The 25051-nt window shown below is 37.9% G+C and overlaps 2 protein-coding genes across 2 annotated transcripts; both read left to right on the top strand.

Moving 5' to 3' along the window:
- Positions 1-5636: 5636 nt before the first annotated feature.
- On the top strand, positions 5637-13951 carry slc6a19a.2 (solute carrier family 6 member 19a, tandem duplicate 2). The gene is made up of 12 exons (XM_014996021.2): positions 5637-6454; positions 6876-7016; positions 7322-7459; positions 7581-7762; positions 7853-7963; positions 10283-10395; positions 10484-10612; positions 10690-10846; positions 10937-11141; positions 11238-11397; positions 12836-12998; positions 13122-13951. The coding sequence occupies exons 1-12, from the start codon at positions 6250-6252 to the stop codon at positions 13326-13328; spliced, it is 1911 nt and encodes a 636-aa protein (XP_014851507.1). The 5' UTR covers positions 5637-6249; the 3' UTR covers positions 13329-13951.
- Positions 13952-16309: 2358 nt separating this feature from the next.
- LOC106923131 (sodium-dependent neutral amino acid transporter B(0)AT1-like) lies at positions 16310-24383 on the top strand. The gene is made up of 12 exons (XM_014996020.2): positions 16310-16852; positions 19254-19394; positions 19468-19605; positions 19715-19896; positions 20160-20270; positions 20800-20912; positions 21001-21129; positions 21225-21381; positions 22406-22610; positions 22686-22845; positions 22945-23107; positions 23597-24383. Exons 1-12 carry the CDS (start codon positions 16654-16656, stop codon positions 23735-23737), a joined length of 1839 nt encoding a protein of 612 aa, XP_014851506.2. The 5' UTR covers positions 16310-16653; the 3' UTR covers positions 23738-24383.
- The last annotated feature ends 668 nt before the right edge of the window (positions 24384-25051 follow it).

The following is a 25051-nucleotide window of genomic DNA, read 5'->3' as shown; positions in this document are numbered from 1 at the left end:
AAATTTGATTGAATAATTTTGAAACAAATTTAACTCCATAGTCACTATCAACAATAACTCTTCAAACAACTGAGTTAAAACAACATTATATTATCCTTTTGGGATCAATAAAGCATTTTTCAACTGAATTGAATTAACACAGTCATAAAATCACAATAAAACACACTGAGGTTTGTGTAGGGTACAAATACTTTTTTTAAAGATGATTTTCTTCCATATTGTCTCATGTCTCCTTCATAAGACCGTCCTCTGAGGAGAAGCATGTAAATGTAAATAGAGCACGCTGTTGTTTTGAATCTGTCACGGTGTGATAGCCTAAAACATGGTCCTGAAAAACAGATCTCCCAACATGGGGGACAGGAAAAGCAAATAAAACAGACAGCGATGGTACATAATAGCTCACCAGCTGTTTATTTATGCAGCCTGTAACGTTTTGGACGTGTTTTGCTGCGTTTCAGACCTCCGGTATATCCACACAAAACGGGGGGAGGTACTCACTTCAGCCAAGCATTACATTTTAACGTTCAAAACTAATAACGAAAAGTGGAAAGGCTAACATTTAAAAGGCTTGAATTAGAAATACTAAAAGCCTGCCTTACACAACTGGGATGTGTCACCATGAGCCAGCATTTACACGCGCTTTAAAGCCATTTGCGTTAAATATTAACTCAGACAGAAGAGATACGTCTTTACAATAAAAGGCTAAGATACCAATTTAACAGCAATGAATGACTTGCACTTTAAATCACGGGATGTAAATATTTCTGAGGCGTGTTGCTCTTCTGTTGTATAAGAGCTGATTAGACGGATCCTGATCTTTGGGTTTTTATCGTTCATGTTTCCATGAACACTCTGAAAGTTCAAAAAAAAAAAAAAGACAGTTGCATTTAATCTGTTTTGGCTTTTTTTTTTCCCCTTCACATGGAAATGTTTCAGATCATCAAATATGTTTTTTTTAAATATACGACAAAGACGACCTGTGAAAATACAAGAAAGCAGTTTTTAAATCATGATTATATTAAAACTGCAGCATATAGCTTGAATAAACAATCCTAGACAGATAATAAAATAAATATTTTCCACCTCCTCCTTGAGCTACGATAGCAATTCTCAAAAAACGATTAAAAAACATCCAATCAGAGCCAGGAGGAGTGTCTTAGCGCTGTCAATCAACCTTATGTACACGCTGCTAAATGTGCTAACAGCAGAGAAACAACTTACTGAACCATTAAAGATGTTTATCCGCCGTCATTGGTGGCCATGCTAACTAGCATGAGTGGCACATACACAAGGATGGTTGACAGCACTAAGACCTGATTTTGACTCCCTATTAAATGTAAATCAAATGTGATTAACCACGTTCTTCTAGGCAGATGAGTTCAACTGACCTGTAGGATCAATTAATCACTTAAATAGCACCTGCCTGACAACATGAAGTAGGATGAAGGATCTAAAACAGCAACAAGTCTCAGCCTGATCCAATATGACAGAAAACACTGTGATCCATCAGTCTGGATGGACAAAGTCCTTAGAAGGACAAAGTCTCTTCTAAGAGCCTCATTTATTAATGTGTTTGATTATGGTTCATTTAAAACATATATACGTTTCAATGAAGGACTGAACTTCTTGTAAGGGCAGCACCAAATACAACATGCTATTTAGTCAGTACACAAAACGCTTCCTAATTAAAACAAACAACCAGGCAGAGCATAAGCTCCAACTAAAAATGTAAATGAAGTCAAAAATATATCCCTTTAAAAAAAACATTCTGCGCCTCGTGTTTTCTTTACTTTCAAGCTGCTCCTGTTGTTTTTTTTGGCCGCAACCTTTGGTTTATCCTGTTATGATGCCACGTGGTGGGGGCTATAAAAATGTCATAAATTCATTTTGCTGTCTTCTGCCGTTATCTGCTATCTGTGGAGCCGAGCGAGATACACGATCAGAGCCTTTACCGTTTGTTATCACGTTTAAAGATGTGCTAAAAGCTTTATTCTGTTTTTAGAAAAACAGACAAATCAACCTTTGTCGCAGAAGCACAGACCCACAGTGAAAAACCTTTTCAACAGCTAAATCTCCAAATCCAGGTGTTAGAAAACAACAGCCGCGGTTGGCACCTCAGGATCACCTGGTCTCCATAACAACCATTAGAAGCTAATTACGTGCCAACCAGTAACTGGGATGCATGTTAGTGGGGAAAAAAAGCTTTTTCTGTTCTACCATGTGGAGTTTGTTGCCCCCTATTAAGGCTTTAACTGAACTTAAGAGAAACACCGAGTTTCTTTTCAGCAACAGAAACTTGGTGCCTTAGGAAATGTAAAGCTGTGGGTCTGTAGCTGGACCTTTAACAGGAAAATGATCAGAATCATAAGATAAATTAAATATTGGACACAAAATCAACCACTATCTCATATGTCCCCAGGACTACCATCCTTCGAAAGAAAAGGTTGTTATCAGAGTAGAAGATAGCATTGAAGACCCTTGATGATGACCTTAGGAGATTGTGTAAAGAGGAATGGTCAAAGTTCCCTTCCGCTGTTTCCTCTAATCTCCTGAAATGACACAGGAGAAGATTAGGTGCTGTCCTGTTGGGAAAAGCGTTTCTTGCCTTAACAAAATGCAATAGAGGACAAAAATGATCTCTAATGTGAGATTTCTAGAAGATCTGAACGGAAGTTAAACCTACAAAACAAAATGTACGGTGGCAGAGGGCACTGTTCGTAAAGAAGCAGGTTTAGCTCAAAGGATGTATAAATGTATAAAATATGTCTCTTTTTCACAGGTTGACGCAATTTCCAGAGGTCTTCAAGAAATAACTGTGACACGGTTTGGGAATAAACATGTTGACGAAATTAAAAGATTACCTTAAACCTATAAATCTGCTATAGTTTATGAATAATTCAAGTCTTATCGTTGAGGACAAGTAGTGAGAATGTCGACAGTGAGCACTAAAAGTTTGTTTGATTCCTTTTTTTTTTATATATGACACTGAAAAGAACGGGCAGTGCACTGTGTCATATGAGTGGCCTAAAGTGCATGAGTCATGCACATTCCTCTGGGGGGGATCTGTCATGAGATTGGTCAGTGTTGTGGTCTGATCAGAGACCACCCGTCTTCAGCCCTCCGGACACTGAAGCATTTCCTACAGAGAGTTCACCAGAGAATAAAAGAAAAGAAAAACACCACAGTTAATAGAGGATGCATCATTCACGATGTTATGGTCTGCAGCAGGTGTTGCTTTGGAGAGGAGATACGGCAGAAAATACAATAAGGAACAAACAGAAATGCAATGGTTGCATTTCCACTAGAAATTTGCGCAATATTCCATATTCCAGTAATGTTCAAAAGAAAAGACAATTTTGCAATTGCATTGTTTCCATTACATAAGAAACAAAATTAAAGAATAAGTTTGTTCACACAATAAGTCATTAAAAAAACAATGCCGCACCATAAAAGTCCAACCACTTCCTGTTGTTTTTCATCCAGTTGTTGATCATGTGTCACAAATAAAAGTGATGCCATGACAGTTTTGCGAAATAAACCAGTATTGATGTGGCTAAAGAAAACCGCACCAATCCTAGTGGCAAAACTTTCTATCCAAATAGTTTTTTCGAAACTGGTGTATTTCCATTGAGCAAATTTATTGTTGAAATGTCAAACTGCACAATCAAAATAGTCAAAATGCTAAATTTCAAACCCCAAAACCTCAAGGTAATGTTGTCGTGTTGGGATTTTACAGAAACTGTGTTGGTAAAATTTGTTCCGATCAAGTTAATGGATTACCGGAGCAATTAGCAAAATTGAAAGAGCGCCATACATCTTTGTCATCATGACATTGGAAAAAAAAAAATCAGCCAACAGTCGTATTTCCAGCAGGGTCAAGCTAAAGCACTTAGTATAAAACCGGGACTGCAGATGGTTTACATCCAGCCCTTGTTAAAGCTCACTGACACCATTTGAAGTCAGTCGTAATCGCCACCTTCTTGCTAAAAATATCTCTTAAAAGGGAAAATTTACAAGGACAATAATGTGGTGCGTCATTCACCGTTTCCATATCAGCATGTTGACCTCGCCTATCTAAGGTCTAAGGTACTGAATGAACTTTCAGCTTCAGTCCGGCTCCACCTTCACGCTCGATAATAAAAAACACCTGGAGCTTCGCACATGTTCCTTTGCTAACCGCTTTACTGAATGAGCACCCGCCTCAGCGAGATAACGAGGAAATTAAGAGCCGTAATGTTGAGTTGTTGAAATATATGAGCCACTTTCTCATGTAGTGTTACGATACTTTTAACTGTCCTGATAAATCTCATTGTTTTATAGAACAAACTTATCTCCATCATGGGCAACCCAACCTGTAGTCTCACTCTGAAGAGAATGGCAACAATATAAATGTTCGTAGCTCATATCTTAATTTGCTGCTTGAAATGTGATATTTTTTTCTTTTGCACAGTTATGAGTCTCTCACTTTATTGTTGATTGGTTATTTCACTTCCTTCTACTTAGCTCACTTTCAATCAGGTTCAAATATTTTTTTCAGCTATTGCTGTTCTTGAGATCACACACATGTTATGACCAAAGGACAAAGCTTCAACTACCCGACACACACTGCCTCATGTTTGACTCTAGAGAACTTTGGGGGACTAATGTTGGATTCCAGTTGCCTTGAAAGTTTGAACTCTGACCTGGGTTTGAGGTCAGACCCGAAGTAATAACTTTCTAGTTAAGAAACTGGAATTTCAACACGGTAATGCCCATGAGCATTGTCTGCAGTAGCTCATGAGTGAACACTACTTTAAATTTAGAGTTCTAGGTGCTACATGTAGCACTGATTTTAGACGCACTCTTACATTCGTGTCTTGTAAATTAAACGTTTCTATTTACTTACTTACTACTCTAGATGCGAGGAGCAGCCATATTGAAACGCAAAGTCCACCTTAAAAGTCACACCTGGGGGCTAGACGTGAAATCTGACTTCAGAAAGTCTCCCAGTTGATTTTTCAAGCTGGGGAGTCAAAATTTCACAGTTCTGAGTACAACTGGAAAGGAGTTCATGAACAACTGAATGGCTGTTTTTCCATTGACGATATCCACAATTAGACATTTCCCAAGTAATTTTACTCAATAGAAACCAATTTCAAAAACTCATTTTTCAGTAAAACGTTTTGGCACCGTGATTGGGTGGTTTTCTTTAGGTCAAATTGACATTGGTTTTTTACGCAAATCTGCAGTGGAAACACTTTTTTCGCATCACACGAGTCACATGATCAACAAGCGGATGTTGCCACAAAGAAGAAGGAAAGAGGAACTAGTTGGATGATGATGGCGTGGCATGACTTTTAATGTCTTACCACGTGAACAAACTTGCATGTGATTTTAATTGTGTTTCTTATGAAATGAAGACATCGCAATTGTGAAATTGAATTGTTGTTTTTTGACATTAATGGAATATAGACAAAGTTTTGTGCATATTTGTAATGGACTTTAGTGACTGCAATGTGCCCAGGTTCTTCACCACCATCACCCCAGCACACAAATGTACATGACCTTCTTTCATGAGCATTTAAAACGCAAAAGTACTAAAAAACACAAACATCTTAAAAGTGACTTTTACAGACTCAGTTCAAATAAGCCCCATACTAACTGGTTGGCCCATCTTTGGCTAATTATTGCAATATATAGAAACGCTGAAAATATTTGGTCATGACAAATTACACTGCTGGTGAATCTACAGGAGTGCTACACATAGTTAGACTGAATATTTGCTTTTTTTTATTTAGAGAAAATAAAAAGGTGTCCCTCAAAAAAGTCAATTGCACTTTAGTCCTTCCGTGACTGGTCTTCATAAACTTAACGCGTAAACTCATCAGCGGGAAGACGTAGCCGCCAGCAGCTCCTGTGATGCATTAACCACTATCAATGAGGTGGTGCTGTTTTTTTTTTTTTCCCGTGCATACCTGCTGACATTGCACAGACAGTAATGAGCTACTGATAACTGCAGTTAAGGTGCCAGATGTGGGAGTCAATACCTCACTGACTCTTCCAGCCGCAGTCAGAAGGGACTGAGGACTCAGAGGGAGACAGTCAGCAACCGTCTCCAGAGAGAAGGCTGTTTCTCAGATAGAAAAAAAAAAGGATTCGGCAGCTGGGAGGGTTTGCAAAAGAGTAACAAGTGGTTAAACAGATTTAGGAGCTACATTTTTTTATTTTTTTATTTTTTGGGGGGGGGGTAATTTTACAAAAGGAGACACGATGAGGCTGAAACTGAAGCTGCCAAATCCGGGACTGGATGACAGGATCCCGTCCCACGGGGACCTGGAGAAGATGGAGAAGGACGAGGCTGGGGACCGACCCCAGTGGGACAACAAAGCCCAGTACCTGCTCACCTGCGTGGGCTTCTGTGTGGGGCTCGGCAACGTCTGGAGGTTCCCGTACCTGTGTCAAAGTCATGGCGGAGGTAAGAGGAGAGCCGTAGCATCAGAGACTTTAACGGAAATACGTGGAGTTCGCTCTGTTTGAGGAGATTTCAAGCATGATTAATTACGTTTTCAGAAGAAAACGTCATTCCAAGTAAGTTTTTAAAAATAACTTTTAAGTGAAATTTTAATGTCCATTAAGTTTTCGTGTGAAAACCTATTCAGAAAAATGGATTAATGCATATAAAGTCAAATAAAATGAATTACTCTCATTTGTTCCTTTGGAAGACAAAAATGTGAATCATGGTTTATAAAATAAATTTTTAATCAGGTTTGTTTATAGCTGTTTCTACGCAATGGCTTGTTTGTGCAACTCACTGCTAAATACTTCTCCCTTGCTAAAGAACAAAAAAATTAATTGTAGAAGCACACAAAATGTTAATTTTTTTTTTCCCCTTTCAGGAGCGTTTATGATCCCGTTCCTGATCCTGCTGGTTCTGGAGGGAATCCCGCTGCTCCACTTAGAGTTCGCCATCGGTCAGCGTCTGAGGAAAGGCAGCGTGGGCGTATGGAGATCCATCAATCCTTACCTGGCAGGAGTTGGTGCGTACAAAAGAAAAAAAACATTAAAGCAACAGAAAAACATGTGATTTTGAATACATTTGTAGTAATATTGTGTCAACATCCCTTTACTATTTCTCATAGTTTAGTATTTCTGATCAATTCAGAAATTGTAAAACTGCTAAAATCTCAAGTATAATTTAATACAATTGGGTGTTTCTTATTAGAAGTTATTGTATTACACAGCAACTCCACTAACTGTGATTTTGAGTTGGAGTTACTTGGTCAAAGCGATGCTGGAGGGACATCAATATAAAATGTTTTTCTTGTCCTTCGTTCGCTTGCAGGCATCGCCTCCATGCTGGTGTCCTTCCTGGTGGGCGTCTACTACAACACCATCATGGCCTGGATCATGTGGTATCTCTTCAACTCCTTCCAAGACCCTCTGCCCTGGAGCCAGTGTCCGCTCAATGCCAACAGGACGGGTAGGTGCTTGAAGCGGAGCACCCATTTGCTTTTATGGCGCGGGGTAAAGAGTTTCCTGCCGAGGCTGTTGACACTCGGCTTCCACTCGACTGATCTTGAGTTTTTACCGCCCCACTTAAGGATACGTGGAGGAGTGCGCGCGGAGCACCACCGTCGACTACTTCTGGTACAGAGAAACGCTGAACACTTCAGCGGCCATCGATGAGTCTGGGGGACTGCAGTGGTGGATGGTTCTCGCCCTCATCGCCGCCTGGACTGTGCTTTACGTCTGCTGCATCAGGGGCATCGAGACCACCGGCAAGGTCTGAAGGCCACGTTGCATCTGGAAAACTCTTCTACTGCGGTGGCTCCTGTGTCATTGTTCAAACATCCATCTTTTTTTTTTATTTAAGGCCGTGTACATCACCTCCACTTTGCCGTATCTCGTCCTCACCATCTTCCTCGTCCGGGGACTGACTCTAAAAGGCTCCACAGAAGGAATAAAGTACCTCTTCACACCAGATGTAAGCGATGTTATTACCAAGTAACAGAAAAGAAAGAAGTTTGACTATTTTTGATAAATATTGTGACTGGTTTCTCTCAAAATCTTGCTTTCTTGGCACTATGTTGGTGTAGATGTCTTTTGGCAATGATAGCATTCTGTTTGGCCGAAGGTCATTTTCCTTGTTCTGAAAACTGTCTTCTAAGGGTTTTTAACTCATTATCCTTCTAACAATGCTAGTAGATTAAAGAGTGAAACAGTGTTCACTTCTATGTTGGGTTTGACTTCTTGTTCTGCTAATCTGTAGCAGGAGAATGAAGTGACCACTGAGTCTAGTTGCTCCTTTAGCGATTGGTTCTTTCATTTGGTGGCCTTATGCTGCCATTTTGTCCCAAACAATTGCACAGTTTTCACCCATTGCATGCTTATTTATTTCCCTTATTTCCGGTATTTGAAGCAGCATGTAGGTAAGTAAGGCTAAAAACAATGCTCAGATCTCACATAATGATTTCATCTGTAGGAATTTTCCCAGGGTTTCATGATATGCTTCTTTTCCCATTTTGGGAGATTTTTGTCCTCATCTAGTCAAGTCTTACGATATATTTAATTTATTTTTAAAAATAAGACAGGGCAAGGCATATCAATGAACATTCTGGTGTAAATATGTTCGCTTACAGCCAGGGGGATAACTTTCAATCCTAGACCCAATGGCAAGAGATTTTGACAGATTTTTTGACAGACTATGATTCCTGTCCAGCTAAATCTCCTGCTAAATTGCTCATGAATTCTCCCAAACACGCTTTTGTTTTTATGCATATGAAGCGAGCTATGTTTCTGTTTGATACAAAGTCCAGTCAGGAGTTAATAGACCGATTTAGTTTTTATGGCTATCAAGATTGTGTTATCTGATTTATTGCTATTTTAACAAATGATCCACTTTGAAGTTTACTAGGCTTTGTGCTGCGGATAAACTTTGAAATTTAGTGTAAGCTATTGTTAGAGTTAAACTCATTGACAGATATGGACAATAAGATAACTGAATAGCATTTATTTCCATGCTCATCTATCAGATGGTAAAAGATAAAAGTTGGCAACTGCAACCTTATATTTACAAGATGACCATAAAAGTGCTATTAATCTTATCTGGACACAGCCTGCATTTCCAGAAATGACCAGCAATCCTCTTACCTTTGTGATAATCTAAATCTACAATAAGTAGTCGTATGATTGGAGGAAACATGAGATAACTACCAAATGATAAAAAGATGACATTACTGTCAAGGTCTCTGCCATGAACCTTCATTTCAAAACTGGTAAAATCTTATGTTGCCTTGAAAGATGAACCAGTAAGATTAACCAATGTGCTGGTGGCTAACTGGTGATGGCTGTTTCCCCTCGTTACCTTTTGTAGTTTGGATAATTCTGTACCCAACGACTTTAACAATTAAGTTAAATGGGATGTTTCATAATGTACCAGTACATTTCGTACCAGCAATTGAAAGTAACTTCAGGGTTTCCCTCAGTGTTTTATAAGCCTGGCGGGCCACCAGGCTTTAAATGTGCCCCCACCAGGCTTAGCATTGCTTATTTATTTAAGTCTTTTTAAAATGTCTGCATTTTTTTAAGACTTTAGAGTTGGTGTTCTGGTGTTGTTCTTCCACATAACATATAATTATCAAGTTATACTTTTAATTTCCTGTCAACTTTAAATGTTTTTTAACTCAAAAACACGACGGGCCACTGAATGAACGACTGCCCTATTGCCCATACACCAGGGTTAGCAAGTTTTCTGGGGGAAATCCTTAACGTAGTCACATTCTGCAATAAGAAAAGTTCAAAAGAAAAGTATCGACAAACAGAAGTTTGTTTTGATCAGCAGCTATCCTCCTATTTGACTAGACTCTACCAGACCCCAAACATTTTGGATCAGAAGGAACAAAATAATGTTAATGAAAAAATATCTTGAGGTACACAGTTAAATTATAGAAGATTTAAACCTTTTTATAGGTATTTATCTTCATTATAATAAAGAAAAGTACCTTGACATGCAATGGTTTACCTATATAGGTACAAAATGGACATTGGAGGGAAGAAAACCACAACTTATGTGTACAAAATGGATCTAAAATTGGCAACCTGATGTCACTTAGACAGAAAAGCAGCTCATGTTATTTAGCAAATTCATCCACTGGATCTTATCTTTTCCTGTTGTGTCAAACAGTCAATCTTCTAATTTAGATGTGCCATCAAACCTAATTATTAAAGGCCAAGGAAAAGTTTAACAACATTCTAGGAAGTAATAGTAGTTTTTCCTAAGAATTTTTTGATATATTTTTTTCAGGTAGATGAATTAATGAATCCTTCAACCTGGCTGGATGCAGGAGCCCAAGTATTTTACTCCTTTTCTTTGGCTTTTGGAGGTCTCATCTCCTTCTCCAGCTACAACTCTGTGCAGTAAGTGAGCTGGTGGTTCAGTAAAAACGAGGGGAAGGTATTTTCTCCAGCCCACCTCACACAAAGTCCCTCAAAATGCTCATTTCAGCAACAACTGCGAGCAGGACGCTGTCCTCATCTCCATCATCAACGGCTGCACCTCGGTGTACTCAGCAACGGTTATCTACTCCATCATCGGCTTCAGGGCGACACAGAAATACGATGAATGCTTCGGAGAGTGAGTCAAATACTTACAAAGTGAGCTTGTTTTATTCAAACTGGATTCAAATGATACTAAGGTGTTTTTTTTTACAGCAATATCTTGAAGCTGATGAACACTTTCAACTACCCCGAGAACAACATCACACAGAGCAACTACGACGAAATTCTGACTCACCTCAACCACACGAGTCCGGATGTCATCCAGGGATTGTCCCTGCAGAACTGTGACATGCAGACTTTCCTTAGCCAGGTAAGACGATGTGTATTCTTCCATTTTTACAAAGAAAAAGAAAAGAAGTCTTGCATGTATGGCAGAATAATGGGGTCTGTGTTTCTTTAGGGTGTGGAAGGAACAGGACTGGCCTTCATTGTCTTCACAGAAGCCATCATAGAGATGCCGTTTTCCCCTCTTTGGTCTGTTCTCTTCTTTATCATGCTCTTCTGCCTCGGCCTCTCCACTATGTTTGGCAGCATTGAGGGTGTTATAGCTCCTCTGCTGGATCTCAAACTGCTACCCAGGAGTTGGCCCAAAGAAGTTATCAGTGGTAAGTTTCTCCTAGTTTCGTTGATCAATGCAGAGTCAAACTTTCTCCATATGCGATCCGATGACAACAGAGTGACAAATTGCGTTGTGTTTTCAGGTCTGACATGCTTCATATCTCTAGCTCTTGGGCTCATTTTCGCTCTTCGCTCTGGGAACTACTGGCTGGCTCTTTTTGATAACTTTGCAGGCTCTATTCCGCTCCTGGTCATCGGATTTTTTGAAATGATTTCTGTTGTCTACATCTATGGCATGGACAGGTGAGTCACGGGCAGTCAATTGTGATTTTGCCCACAAATGTTGATATTTCTACCATAGGATGTAAAGGTGTCTCTCTTCAGAAGTCAGGAAATGGCTACAAGATGATAGCTACTAGCTGAACCTGCCCATCTCTGCAGTCAGAGCAACAGATTAGAAGTTTAAAAAAGCTGGAGCTACAATAAACATGGATGGTCAGAGGCCCCAAGGGTATCTTTATCTCCAAAGATCACTGTGTACAATTTTTTAGTGAGACATTATGCTACTGTAATAAGGCTTTTTACAAGAGTTATATTACCTTACTTCAGCTTGCATGAGCTAGCCAACAGTAATTTAAACGTTCATTATCAGACGTGCACCAAAGTTGGCTAAAACGTTTATATTATCACTCAATATGGGATTTGTCATCCCCCCAATAAGGGTAGCTTGGGCTCTCTGTGGAGGTCAACGCTGTAGTACGTCGTCATGGCAATGGCTATCCTAAGAAACAAACCAAACAGCATACATTTCTGCCATGCTGACAGGGACTATAATTCTCCCAGAGGGTGCCACCAAACACTCAGATAAAGATAAGAAGGTCAGGCAATGAGCAGAAGAATGAAATGCAGTGAAAAGATATCTTCTATTTTCCTGCAATAAAGTTCATAAATAAATAAAATTGCACTGATTGCTTAGTGATAACTCAATTCATAATTTCTTTGGTCAACAAAGCATATCTGTTTGTCAAACACCAAAATTGTGTCTCATTATCATGAACCCTCTGCCTCACTTCGTGTCATGATTTGGATATTTTGCCACAGTCTGGATTCAGAAATTATCCATTCAAGATTTTTGCTACAAGATTCGCCTGCCTGGCCTGAACATTTTTTTTTTAAATGGGGAATTCACGCAAGACCATCGATGAACACAGTGTATCATTTGAATGGTCAAAGTCAAAAGTACAGCCATAAAAAGAAATAAAGGCTGAGACTAGTTCTAGTCAGTGGTGGTGTCTGATGTTCAGTAAGATGCTATTACAGTCCAAACAAAGCAGGAACTAGCCAAGTGTTATATTCTGTCCTTGTAGTGGAGATAATGTGTCAGAGTCATCGGACAAGAGATAAGAAAAGTACAGAATGTGTCTTGCAGCCATTTGGAGAATGGAAAATATGATTTGTGTTTTGTTTTATTGTCCCCACCTGGGTTATGAGTTAAGAAAACATTTATTTTTAGCTGTTACTAAAAAGGTAACAGAAGGTATAGAAGCCTATAAACATGTAAACATGTTTGAAAATCTTTAAGTCATCCATTGTAAAATGTCATATAAAGAATGCAAAGATGTTTGTATCTAAATCTGTTGAACTTCTTGAGATATATTATCAGAAAAAAACAATAAGGTTGACTTTTACGACTTCCGTCAGATTCACCTCCGTGCATCTCTCTATTATTGCTTTGGAACAGGTTTAATAAGGACCTTGAGTTTATGATCGGCCACAAACCCAATATCTTCTGGCAGGCGACGTGGAGAGTGATTAGCCCCCTCATCATGATTTTCATCCTGATTTTCTACTTTGTCACCCAAGTCACGAAGGAACTCACCTATCTGGTCTGGGACCAGGAGGCGGTAAGTTTGGCACTCCACCGGCTACAAATATGCAAAGAAGAAAAAATTCACCCCAACTGTCTTTTCTTCTAATTGTGGTTGTGGGCAAACCTTGGTTTGATAAATCTTCTGCTCTGCTTACAGGAGAGCTTCCCCACCCTCGCTGAGCGTTACTACCCACAATGGATCTACGCCATGATCTTCATCCTGGCTGGAGTTCCCAGTTTAGCCATCCCCATCTTTGCCCTTTACAAGCTCATCCAGAGGAAATTCTGCAAAAAGGACTACAGCGACAGTACAGTGGACACAATCTCTGCCAAAATACAAATGAGTGACAAAATGAAGTTTTAGATAAATGTACTTATTTTGGCTATTTAATATCAACAAACTTGTAAATTATGTTTATTGGACTTTGCTGGTGTGTTGTAATGATGCAACAACACGCCGAAGACTCACTGTTATCTTTGAAAGGCAAAGATAGAGACGACTAAATACTCCACAAGAACAGAGAGGTTTGTTCTCTCTGCCAGGGCTGCAAGAACAATGTCCAAGTTCTTTCATATATAACCCTTGTGCACAACTTCTAGAAAGCCATCATAGTTTCCCCAACAATGTCTGTCAAGAAATATCAAGGAGCGGTAAAAGCAGAATCACGTCACTTCGTTCTTGCATCCTTGGGAGAGCGAACAAATGGCTCTGTTCTTACAAAGCATGGATAGGCCTTACGTTTTAGTGTTTTTACTAAAGAAACCATCCAATTATGCCATGCAATGACAGCAGTAAAGGTATTATTGACTAGGTTAAGGCATAAAGGGATTGTGAATAATACACTTACGTAGTATGAAAACGTCTCACTGTGTACAATATTGGCAATACAAACAGCATGAGCGGCATGGGCTTGTGCATGAAGATGTACTTAAAGACAAACTAGTTGTATCTCTGTATGCTAGTACAGAATAAACAGTGAAATGAGACACTGAGCTCTGTAGAACCTTTATTATTTAAATAGTTTGGGATAAATAAGAATTCACCTAATGGGAAAGTCACATAGCAACACAAACTGTTTGAGTTGATGAAATATCAGAAACATTGTTGTAAGCACTAAAATTATTGATCTTGTTTGTGGGTTCTGGTTGATTTGAGCAGTACTGTTGACGTTTGGGAACCTAGTTTGTAAGATGAACTGGGGTTTCTGATTGGGGAGGAACCATGTTGTTCAGTATTTGCCCCAAGCATGAGCGGCTCTCCTCTCTGTATTGTCCATGTGGGGGTGGGGGGGGCAAATAAATCCAAAGTACATCTTTGGATTGATATATGGGTTACTCCAATAGAACCATGAATGGGTTTAGTCATGAACAGAACATGGGGGGGACATAAAGTAATACATGATCTGTTTGGTAATACTGCTTAGGGTACCAAAAATTGAGACACTTTGAATGTTTGGTCAAAAATAATTTTCAATATTTCTGAGACACATCACTGAAGGTTACCAGCTCAATTCACAAATAATTTCCAGAGAAGTAGTTTGTAGTTTGATCCTTTAAATACACCAAGTATTGTTCTAGTTTGGGAAATTCTCTTTTAACTGTACCTGTTGAAATTATTGCTTAAGAAACACCAATGTCTGTTTTTGACTTCGACAAATATTTGCAGTTCTGTTTTACTTACTATTAAAAGTAACATTACATGTTGGGTTTATCCAGGTATTCTCCACTTTCTGCGCATTGTATTCTGTACTAAACAAAAGAAATTGGAACTCATCTTGTTAAATGAAAACTGGCATCATCTTTGTTTGCATAGCCAACATTTTGGAGGTTGTGTGCTAACCCTAAATGCTTCAAGTGCTGTTCCGATAATATGCAGCATAGCTTAGCTAAACCTGATAGTTAAGCTAGGTTTACTAAACGTCAAGAATTGAAATGCCAGAATTTTAAAACAGTTTTTGAAGTAAATACTTTAGGCTAATAAAAATCACAGTTTGTTTTTAAGCTAGTTCAGCTGCTTGTAGCTCAGAAACATTAGCTTGCAATTTATGTGAGCTTCAATGCAAAAATCCAATAGAGACATGAAATAATCTTATTTCTATGTCTTATTATTCTTTTGATATTGTGTTAATAGTTTTTTTTCTAATATGTTCAAAATTATGGTTTAAATGTTGAATGTAAGCTTTTTAGATGGATAGTTTATGTTCATACGTTTGAGCACTACAAAATGTTTGACATTTCTGTGATTGGAAAAATGTAAAATTACTTTGTCAAAGGGGTTTACGTTTTTTAGGCACCGCTTTACAAAAATTAGTCCCCGTGTTAAGATATTTTAGGTCGCATGTATATTGCCGCTCCACATTTACAGTTGATATGATATGTATGTGCTCATTTGCTCAGATGTAAGTCAAAAATAAAAATACACATAACACAATGAAATAGTGGTTGAGCTTCTTAAGCATATGTTGCAGTTGTAGAAATTGACCACAGTAAACATACATTCATTACGCCTAAAAGGAAAACATTTATGGGGGGGGGAAGAAAATTGCAACATTTAAATAAGGGCCAAAAAGGAACAAATATATGTTTTTATTAATATTTTAGTACACAAATTTTCAAATAAAAAAACTAATTTCCTTCATGAACATCAAGTTCTTCGTCAGGAAGAACTTCACGGAGCAGCGTTGGCCCCGACGACTGAAAATACATTTATGATCTGCTGCTGCTCTATTAGTGGCCATCAGTGGCACCAATCACAGCATCAGTAACTTATACAATATCATAATATTATTATGTAATACTTGCATATCTGGTCATTTTGATGAAACTTTAAATATACATGAAAGAAAAGCATATTTCAATGATTATTATTTAAATTCCGTATTAAATTAAATAATTGCATGCAAAAGAAATGCATTAAAATTCCCAATCATCAGACATTAGATGTAGTAATAAATTAAGTATTTGTATTTTCTAAAGTAATTTTAATTCTGCTTTGGAAGATAATTTAGTTGAATTTGTGTTCAGGTTAAAATTATTGAGATGAACAGTTAAAAATATATATATATTAACTAAAAAACAAACAAACATATATACCAAAATAATGACATAGTTTATGAAAACATTTTAATACAGATTTCAAATAAAAATATGTAAATGTAATTATTAGCATTTTTAAAGAATCTAATGACACTCATTGACAAATAATTGTTTGGTGTATATTTTATATATTATTAGTTTATGTAAGTTATTATGTGAAATGTTATTTCTTATTGGCCTGTTTAGCGCTCAATACAACAACATATGTACGCACATATATATTAAATATGTGAAGATAATAGATAGGACGGTTAATGAATTATTTAAAGATTTGACCAATAATTACCTTTTGACTAATTAAAATCAGGCTCTTTTTGCCCTCAACATGTTTTTTTTTTTTTTTTTCCAAAGTTTATGAGTAATCCAGGACTTTTATTTTTAGCTCTTTGCATGAAAAACCACTGAGTACTCAAAAAATAAATGCAAAGCTTTGCTATTTGTTTATCTATTCATGGAGCAAAGCAGTAAAAGACCATAAATTTGTGTAATGACCGCTGAAGGCTGCTGTGTAAACAGCGACTTGTGCGCACTCCATCTCCTCGCTGCAAACAGGCGGCAGCAGACGCACGATCAGTTTTACACGCGGCTTCAGCATGAGGCTGGTGCTCCCCAACCCGGGCCTAGAGCTCCGGATCCCCGACTACGACGACCTGGAGAGGATGGAGAAAGAGGATGCGGAGGGGCGGCCCCAGTGGGACAACAAGGCCCAGTACATTCTGACCTGTGTGGGCTTCTGTATCGGTCTGGGGAACGTGTGGCGCTTCCCTTACCTGTGTCAGAGTCACGGAGGAGGTGAGTGATGTGAATAACAGACTGAAATCTGAACGCATGATGATGCGCACTAATTGTACTTTTTTTTTTTTTTTTTTAATCTAAAAGGCTGAAATGCTAAAAAAAAAAAAAATAGCTGAAATTTTCTTCCTGTGAAGAAAATGACTGGTCCAGTGAACCTACAGCCACGCAGAGAGTTAATAAATCACTTATGGACGAATGCAAAGCACTTTGTTCATGAATTTGCCAAGAGGTTATTTTAATTATTCTCAGGCTTTAGATGCCTTTGCTTAAAGATTAAAGATAATTTACGTGTGTGTTTCCATTGCATATGATTTATGCGAGAAATTAATATTGATGCTGCACATTGAGCCATGTGGCATTAGGAAATGTTTTAAAAGCAGTCTCTATCCTATGTTATTCTGAACTGGACTGAGTTTCATCTGGGTTTATTAGTTCAGTTCTTCTGTAACTGATGTCTAAAATACTGACAAATAGCATTAATTTAGAGATTAAATAAGTAAATATGTCACACGTAAAGGGAGCACTTCATTAGAATAAGCCCTCGTTATGTTCTAAACAACGTCTAATCTTTATAGTTGTTCACGATTAGTTGTGACTGATTACCGATCTCTGATGTGTCCTTTTGTTCAAACAGACATAAATAAACGCTGCCTGTACCTGCGAGGTGACGGCGGCCTTCTGTCGGCAGTATCATATCTAAACAATAAATCCCTTATTCCTCACTTTACACAGCATAAAGCCTCAGTGACTAACTTGGACAATGGCCTGGGATGACCTCTTCCTCACTGTCTCATGATCAAATAGATACATGAAGGTAACACTAGGGTGTCAATACTGATGTTGACATTTCAAACAATCGCTCTCCAGTTGTTCGGATTCTGATTAATGCTCAACATTTTTATGGTTTCTTACCATGTTTTTATGTATTCTGTATTAGGGATTGGTTCCAATTAAATTCAGTAGATGAAAGAACGTACGCTAACACGAATTAGCAGAGATTATTTTCTAGTCCTAAACAAGAAACACAACAATTTTTTTTTCATCCTTCCTTTAAGAATCTGCAAGAGAAAAAAAATATTTGTGAAATTTTGAATTTGAGTGCAAATAAAGTTGCACGCAGTTTGCTTTGTATTAATAATAGTGCAAAACGACAGAATTGGGTAAAAATAAAGAGCTCAAAATAACAGTAGAACCACCTCAACATATTATTAAGGAGAATTAAAAAGTAGCTATCCAACAAATTGCTGAAGTAAGAGTAAAGAGAACTCTATGTGTAATTACTGACCTGTTTGATTGTTTTGCACAAAAGGACGTAATTAGACAAAAAAATAAAACGCGTAAAAATTCAGTATTTTAAAGATTTAAATAAAAAATAAACTAATTCAAAAAAATTAAGGAATTCAGGTAGAACCTCCCCCTCCCACACACACATATTTCCCAATCTTTTTTTTTCACTATAAAGTATTGGAAACCAATGTTTAAATGTTTGAAGAGGACAAAGTACCTTCAGTGGCAATAATGTTTACAAGGTGAATGAGTGTGAACAGGAAAAGTGGTGAACATCCAGTCTCGTCCAAACTGATTAGATTTTATAAGACGACACAACAATCGGGCAAATGGCTGGACTTTTAGCTCGTTTGGATGTCAAAGAAACATTTTAGAGCTGCTGTTTGAGAGACTGCTAAAATGCTACAATAGCAAAAAAACATGAGATATGTGATCTGGTTTAAATTGCTGACAATGTGGCCAATCGATAAGGGCAGCCTAATTCTATGCTTTGCACTCTGAGAGAAGTCATGATTTATTAGTTATTTTACATTATATATGGAACTCCTATTTGCACTTTATGAAACATTTGAAATAAAATTTGCTGCAGTTTTTTTGTTTGTTTTTTTTTTACAAACAAACTGCAGTAAACCCTGACAGCCTGTTCTTCATTTGACCAAGATAGTCAACCTATCATTTTTGTCAGTTTCAGTTTCTCTATTATTTATTTTACATTGACTGTTATAATCCTAATGGCACTGTTGGATTATTTTTACCAAGCTTGTGAAGCTATTGGTGTATTTCAGTGTGCAGTACCAGTGCAAAGTTATCAAATGAATTTGCAGTTCAGTACCTTTATGTCTGTGTTTAAGAAGCATTTTAAGTCAATTCAGCATCATTTTGTGTATCGGATCGGTATTGACCGATACTAAACCTCAGATATCTGTATCGGTACCAGAACTGGAAAAAGCGGATCAGTGCATGCCTTCTTTTCACAGCTTATTTTTCCTTTCAACTAACATGCATTAAGCATTCCACTGAGAAAACTTAAAATTTAGTCATTTTTCACCTCAAAATTCCAAATTATAGTGAAAGAAAAGTGTCGGCTAGCATGGACTGCTACCTTTTCCAGGTGCCTTTCTGATTCCCTACCTGATCCTGCTGGTGCTGGAAGGAATGCCTCTCCTACTGATGGAGTTCGCCATTGGTCAACGTCTGAGGAAAGGCAGCGTCGGGGTGTGGAGCGCCATCAGCCCCTATTTGACTGGAGTTGGTGGGTACAAAAAAATACATTACATTTCAGTACCTTGACTTTGTGTTACATCTGTCATGATGTCCGCACAAAGGTATCGCCTCCATGCTGGTGTCTTTCTTGGTTGCGTTGTACTACAACACCCTGATAGCCTGGATCCTCTGGTATCTCCTCAACTCTTTTCAGCAGCCTCTACCATGGGCTCAGTGTCCACTGAGTGAAAATGGGACAGGTATTCAATTACACCTTTTCAGACAACACCTGTCCACATCACCAGATACAAGATATCATTACTGACTAGCTAACTTTAATGTTTTTTTGGTTTTATTTTCCTTATTCAGAATTTATATCGGAATGCCAGCGGAGCTCCACTGTGGATTATTTCTTTTACAGAGAGACTCTGAATAGTTCTGCCTCCATATCTGAGTCTGAGGGAATCCAGTGGCCAATGGTGGTTTGTCTGCTGGGAGCATGGACAATTGTTGCGATCTGCTGCATTAGAGGGATAAGCACTTCAGGGAAGGTTAGTTCATTTAAAAAAATAAAATAAAAAACATGGCAAATTGTCATTCATCATAGAGAATGAGGGAACAGTAGGTGAGATGAGTCTGATCAGAACCAGTAGAAAGCTTCTTCTGTACAAATGTTAACTTTTGTGACACTTCCCCCTGCTGGTGTGGAGGTTCAAATTCAACGTAGCAGCCTTTATTGTTTGTTTCTGCCTTGGGCCGACCATGCCCTCTAATAACCACTTATCGCAGGTTTTTTCTCTCATCATGACCTCAGGCGGTTTACGTCACAGCAATCCTGCCTTATATAGTGCTGGCCATCTTCCTGATCCGAGGAGCGACTCTGAAAGGTGCCGTGAGCGGGATAAAATTCCTCTTCACACCAGATGTGCGTTTTATGCTTTTTTTTTTTTTTACAAACCAAACATTATTTTGTGATGTCACAAGTCGATGCTACAGGAGGTGAGAGCAGATACTGTTTTTTCCCCCAGTGGTTTTCCTGATATAACAAGTTTGTCCCTTGCAAGGTTTTCTCGAGATAGCAAGTTAATTTTCCATTTTTTTTCAAGATAACGAGTTAATTTCACGTTTCACAAGACAACTACTTAGTTTTCCAAAGTTTTCATCAAAGTAATGAGTTAATTTCCCAAAGGTTTTCTCAAGATAAGTTAATTTCCTGATGCTTTTCTCGAGATAACAAGTTCCAGATGGTTCACGAGTTTTCTCGAGAAAAACCTGAAGAAACTTTGTCAGTCATGTTAAGGCCTTTAGTTTTTTTGTGAGATCACAAGATGATTGGTGTGTGTGTTAAACCTGACTCCATCTTCCAAATGAAATATGGAAATTAACTCCTTATCTCGAGGAAACCCATCAGGAGAAACTCTGCCACGTCTCTTCACTGTTTCTCTCTCTCTAAGGCGGAGGAGTTGATTAAACCAACGACTTGGTTGGATGCAGGAGCTCAGGTGTTTTACGCCTTTGGTTTGGCATGGGGAGGCCTCATCTCCTTCTCAAGCTACAACCCTGTTCAGTAAGACGTGGACATTTTATCTTTTCTTCCCAACACAGTGCAGTTTCTGAGTCTCTTCCCTTTTCTGTACATTTCTTTCCCCCTCCAGCAACAACTGTGTGCAAGATGCTGTGATCCTGTCTGTCGTAACTGGACTCACGTCGATCTATGCTGCCCTGGTGACCTACTCCATCATCGGCTTCAGAGCCACTGAGAAATACGACACCTGTATCAGTGAGTAAGTACGGTACGTTTTGTATACAACACATAAAATAACCAACGCTTTAATCGCATCTAAAACGATTCAAAATTCTCCTCTGCTTTTCGTTTTAGAAACATTGTGAGGTTATTAAATACGTTTGATCTTCCTGAAGACAACATCACGTCAAGTAACTACGATGCAGCCTTAAATCACCTAAACAGCTCCTATCCCCATGTCATGCTTGGACTGAACCTCCAAACCTGTGACATGCAGAAACTCCTCAGTGAGGTAAACTCTTAAAATAAAAGAAAATCCGTTAGGGATTCACCCAGGAATCACCTTCGGATGATTTTATAAAATAATTAGAAGCTTAAAGAGTCAAATATTTTAAAATCTGAATTTTTTCCTGATTAGTGAATGCAACAAATTGTAGATAGTTTGTGCAAAAAGTAACCTTCTTCTGTTACTGAGGGAAGAACACTTGAAGATATTTTCTTCAAAATGTCATCGAGGTGTTTAAAATCAACACCAGAGGACGCACAAAATCTATTTGAAAAGAACGGCATTTTCTGATTTAAGCTTCTACAACAGTCGGTGCTGGTTAGTCTAATAAACACAGACAATACAGAGGGAGCTGAACACACAGAACCCTGAAAATAACACAAACAGAACACAAGAAAGAAGCTAAACAACAAGGAATTAACTATACGACAAGATTTTGACCACAATAATTGGCAGAGAAAGGAACTGAATATGGAAAGCCTGGAAATGTAACAAAAACCGCAAAATGATCAGAACACAAATGAAAACTAAAACACAAACATCTGTGGATCATATGTTCTTGTTGATGAGACTAAAACATTTTAGGAACACTTTTCCCAAATAAATTTAGCATAAATATAGCATTTTGTTTCCAAGAAGCCACGTGTGTAAAAAAAAACTTTATTGTGTTTCAAATCTACAATAACTTATATATATATATATATATATATATATATATATATATATATATATATATATATATATATATATATGTATGTATGTATAGAGAGAGAGAGAGAGAGAGAGATAATTCATTAATTTATTGCTTTTTAATTCATAGAATTACTTTAATTCAAACAGAATTAATTAATTCTAGCTTTTACAGAAAATTTGAAAATGTCTTAAATTTTTATTAGTAGGCCAAAATTTGATAAAAACTGGAGTCCAATCCACAAGTACAATCAGTTCATCTTTTAAAAAAATACATGAGATTTTTTTTTTAATGCTATAAATAATTAAAGTGATGATCAACGTGTGCTTACTCGCTCAGGGAGTGGAGGGAACAGGTCTGGCCTTCATCGTCTTCACTGAGGCCATCACCAAGATGCCCGGCTCTCCTGTCTGGTCCGTCCTCTTTTTCGTCATGCTCCTTTGCCTGGGACTCTCCACGCTGTTCGGGAACATCGAGGGAGTGGTGGTTCCACTGAAAGACTTGCAAATATTTCCTAAAAAATTGCCCCACGAAGCACTCACTGGTAACCCGACTATTTCCAGAAGCATTCGTTGCCTTTGAACACGACCTCCACTGGTTTCCTGTACGTCTGTTTCAGGGCTGACGTGTGTCGTCTCCTTCATCATCTGCCTGCTGTTTACGCAGAATTCAGGCCTTTATTGGGTCTCTTTCTTCGATAATTTTGCTGGATCAGTTCCTCTGCTGACCATCGGATTGTTTGAGATGATAGCTGTTGTCTACATTTACGGCGTAGACAGGTGACTTGACCTTTCCAAACTATTCACTCAAGATACTATCTTTAAAATTCATCCAAGTGTGCCAGTTATTGTTAAAAATACATTCTCTTTTAAAAACAGGTTCAACAAGGACATAGAGTTCATGGTTGGATGTAAGCCGTCAATCTTCTGGCAGGTTACGTGGAGATTCGTCAGTCCGCTGATTGTCTTCGTCATCCTCGTTTTCTATCTGGTTACTCAAGTACAACAGAAGCTCACCTACTTAGTCTGGGACCCCAACTCTGTAAGATATGAAACTCTGTGACCAAGTTACATCTGTTCATTAAAAGGAACGGGCAAAGCTGGGTTATTTTGAAGTTGGGTTAGTTGGACTAGTTTTCAGTGGTCTGCACCTTACCAGGGGTAAAAAGCAGTCAACGAGTTCTTGGAGAATCAAGGCGATGTTCTCGTGAGGATGTCAAATCATAAGCTACTCTGAACACTGTCTGCTCTCAATTGCAAATTAATATAATCTAAAATGCCACTAACACATATCTTTAGTGGTAGCTTGACAAAAAAAAAAAAACACATATTAAGTTGTGTCACCTTCTGTTATTTTTCCGTGAGGCAATCGTTTCCATCTTGTTTAAAAGTTTGTGATAGTTTTAAAAGTTTTAAATTTACAGCAGTTTTATCTCCTCTATGTCTCTTCCTTTATGTAAATAATTATAATAACGTGTATTATCGACATTTCACCGAAGTACGCGCTGATGATAAAGTTTTGTGCTTACAGGACGTGTTTCCGGCTCTGACGTCAGTGGAGTATCCCTCGTGGATCAACGCAGCGATCTTCCTCTTGGCAGGAGTCCCCAGCCTGGCTGTGCCTGCGTACGCGTTATGCAGATGGATTTATGTTTTATGTAGAAAACAATAATTTTCAGATCTTAAATCCAGCTATGTTTTTTTTTTTTTTAAGTCATACATTTCACCCCATACCCGTGTGCTGCTTTGGTTAACAGGTTAGCATTCGCACAATGCAGACTCTGTTAACTCCATTTCAATGTTGATCACAACTCTTACTGATTTTTTTTAATATATATATATTTTATGGTTTTAGTAAAATAATACTTTGATTTCAGTTTTCTGTTGATTCATCTTGTAAAAGAAATGATGCTAATTTTAATTGCTGTTTGATTTATTTTGTCACCGCAACATCAGAAAATGCTTAAAATGTAAGGTGAGCTAGGTGTGTTGGAAGACCTGAAATTACAACAATAATAATCTTATTATGCAAATATTCACACAAAACAGCCAGAAGATGCAGTGCATAATCTACGCCAAAAGATGGTGCCCTAATGTTGAATGAACATTAATAATCAGGTCAGAGCATCACAGAAGACAGCTGTGATTTATTTTTTTATTTTTTTGCAGAAAATTCACAGGCCTTTTGAAAACATACCCAGCATTCCAAATAAACAATGAAAAACATTTAAATAAATAAAGATTAAAAGGTTTATACTCGTAAAAGAAGCAAATTATTGTAGAATGGCAGAAAAAGCATACATGGTGAATAACACCTTTTTGTCATGCAAGGTGCCTTTTGTAACAAATGGCATTTGTTACAAATGGGTGCAAAATAAATACCTTCAGTTAAACCGGCGTTCATGTTAAACATCTCGATTTGGTGTGCGATCAGCGTCTTTGACTAAAATATTAACAGACTTAAGCACAAACAATATGGAAGTCATTTTATTCGATCTCAACAGCAAACACAGGGCTTCACTTATAACAGCCTACTGTTTCATAAACACAATAATCAATAGAAAATCACAATGAAGCGTTGTTTGAGCCGCACTGAACAGTTGGTTTTCCTTGTCAATCCAACGTCCTGGTAATGATTCACACACTTAAAGATAAATGTTAGATAAACTGACACACTTGACATACATGTTCACACACTGGCATGTAATAAAAAGCTTCTTTCATCACTGAGTGACTTATTATTATGAGTGTAAGGACTCAAAGCCTGAATTTAAGTTTGTATCCAACCTAATCTAACTTAAGTACAGTAAAGGCTAAGGTCAAACTTGCTAACAAGCTGTGTGTTTTTCAAGGAAAGACTTGCATGCTATCCTATTTCATTCAATTTACATATTTATGTGCGCCGCCATATGGGTTTTTTAAATGGTGTTGAGAGAATTGCTTCAAATTGTACAGCACATCTAGAACTCAAACCCACAGCTGTCCT

The sequence above is a fragment of the Poecilia mexicana genome, unplaced genomic scaffold (assembly GCF_051168715.1).
Source record: "Poecilia mexicana isolate PSO_F unplaced genomic scaffold, ASM5116871v1 scaffold_11, whole genome shotgun sequence".
In the NCBI taxonomy this organism is placed as follows: Eukaryota; Metazoa; Chordata; class Actinopteri; order Cyprinodontiformes; family Poeciliidae; genus Poecilia; species Poecilia mexicana.
The sequence above is the reverse complement of the archived record's forward strand: the minus strand, read 5'-3'. Positions and strand labels throughout refer to the sequence as shown.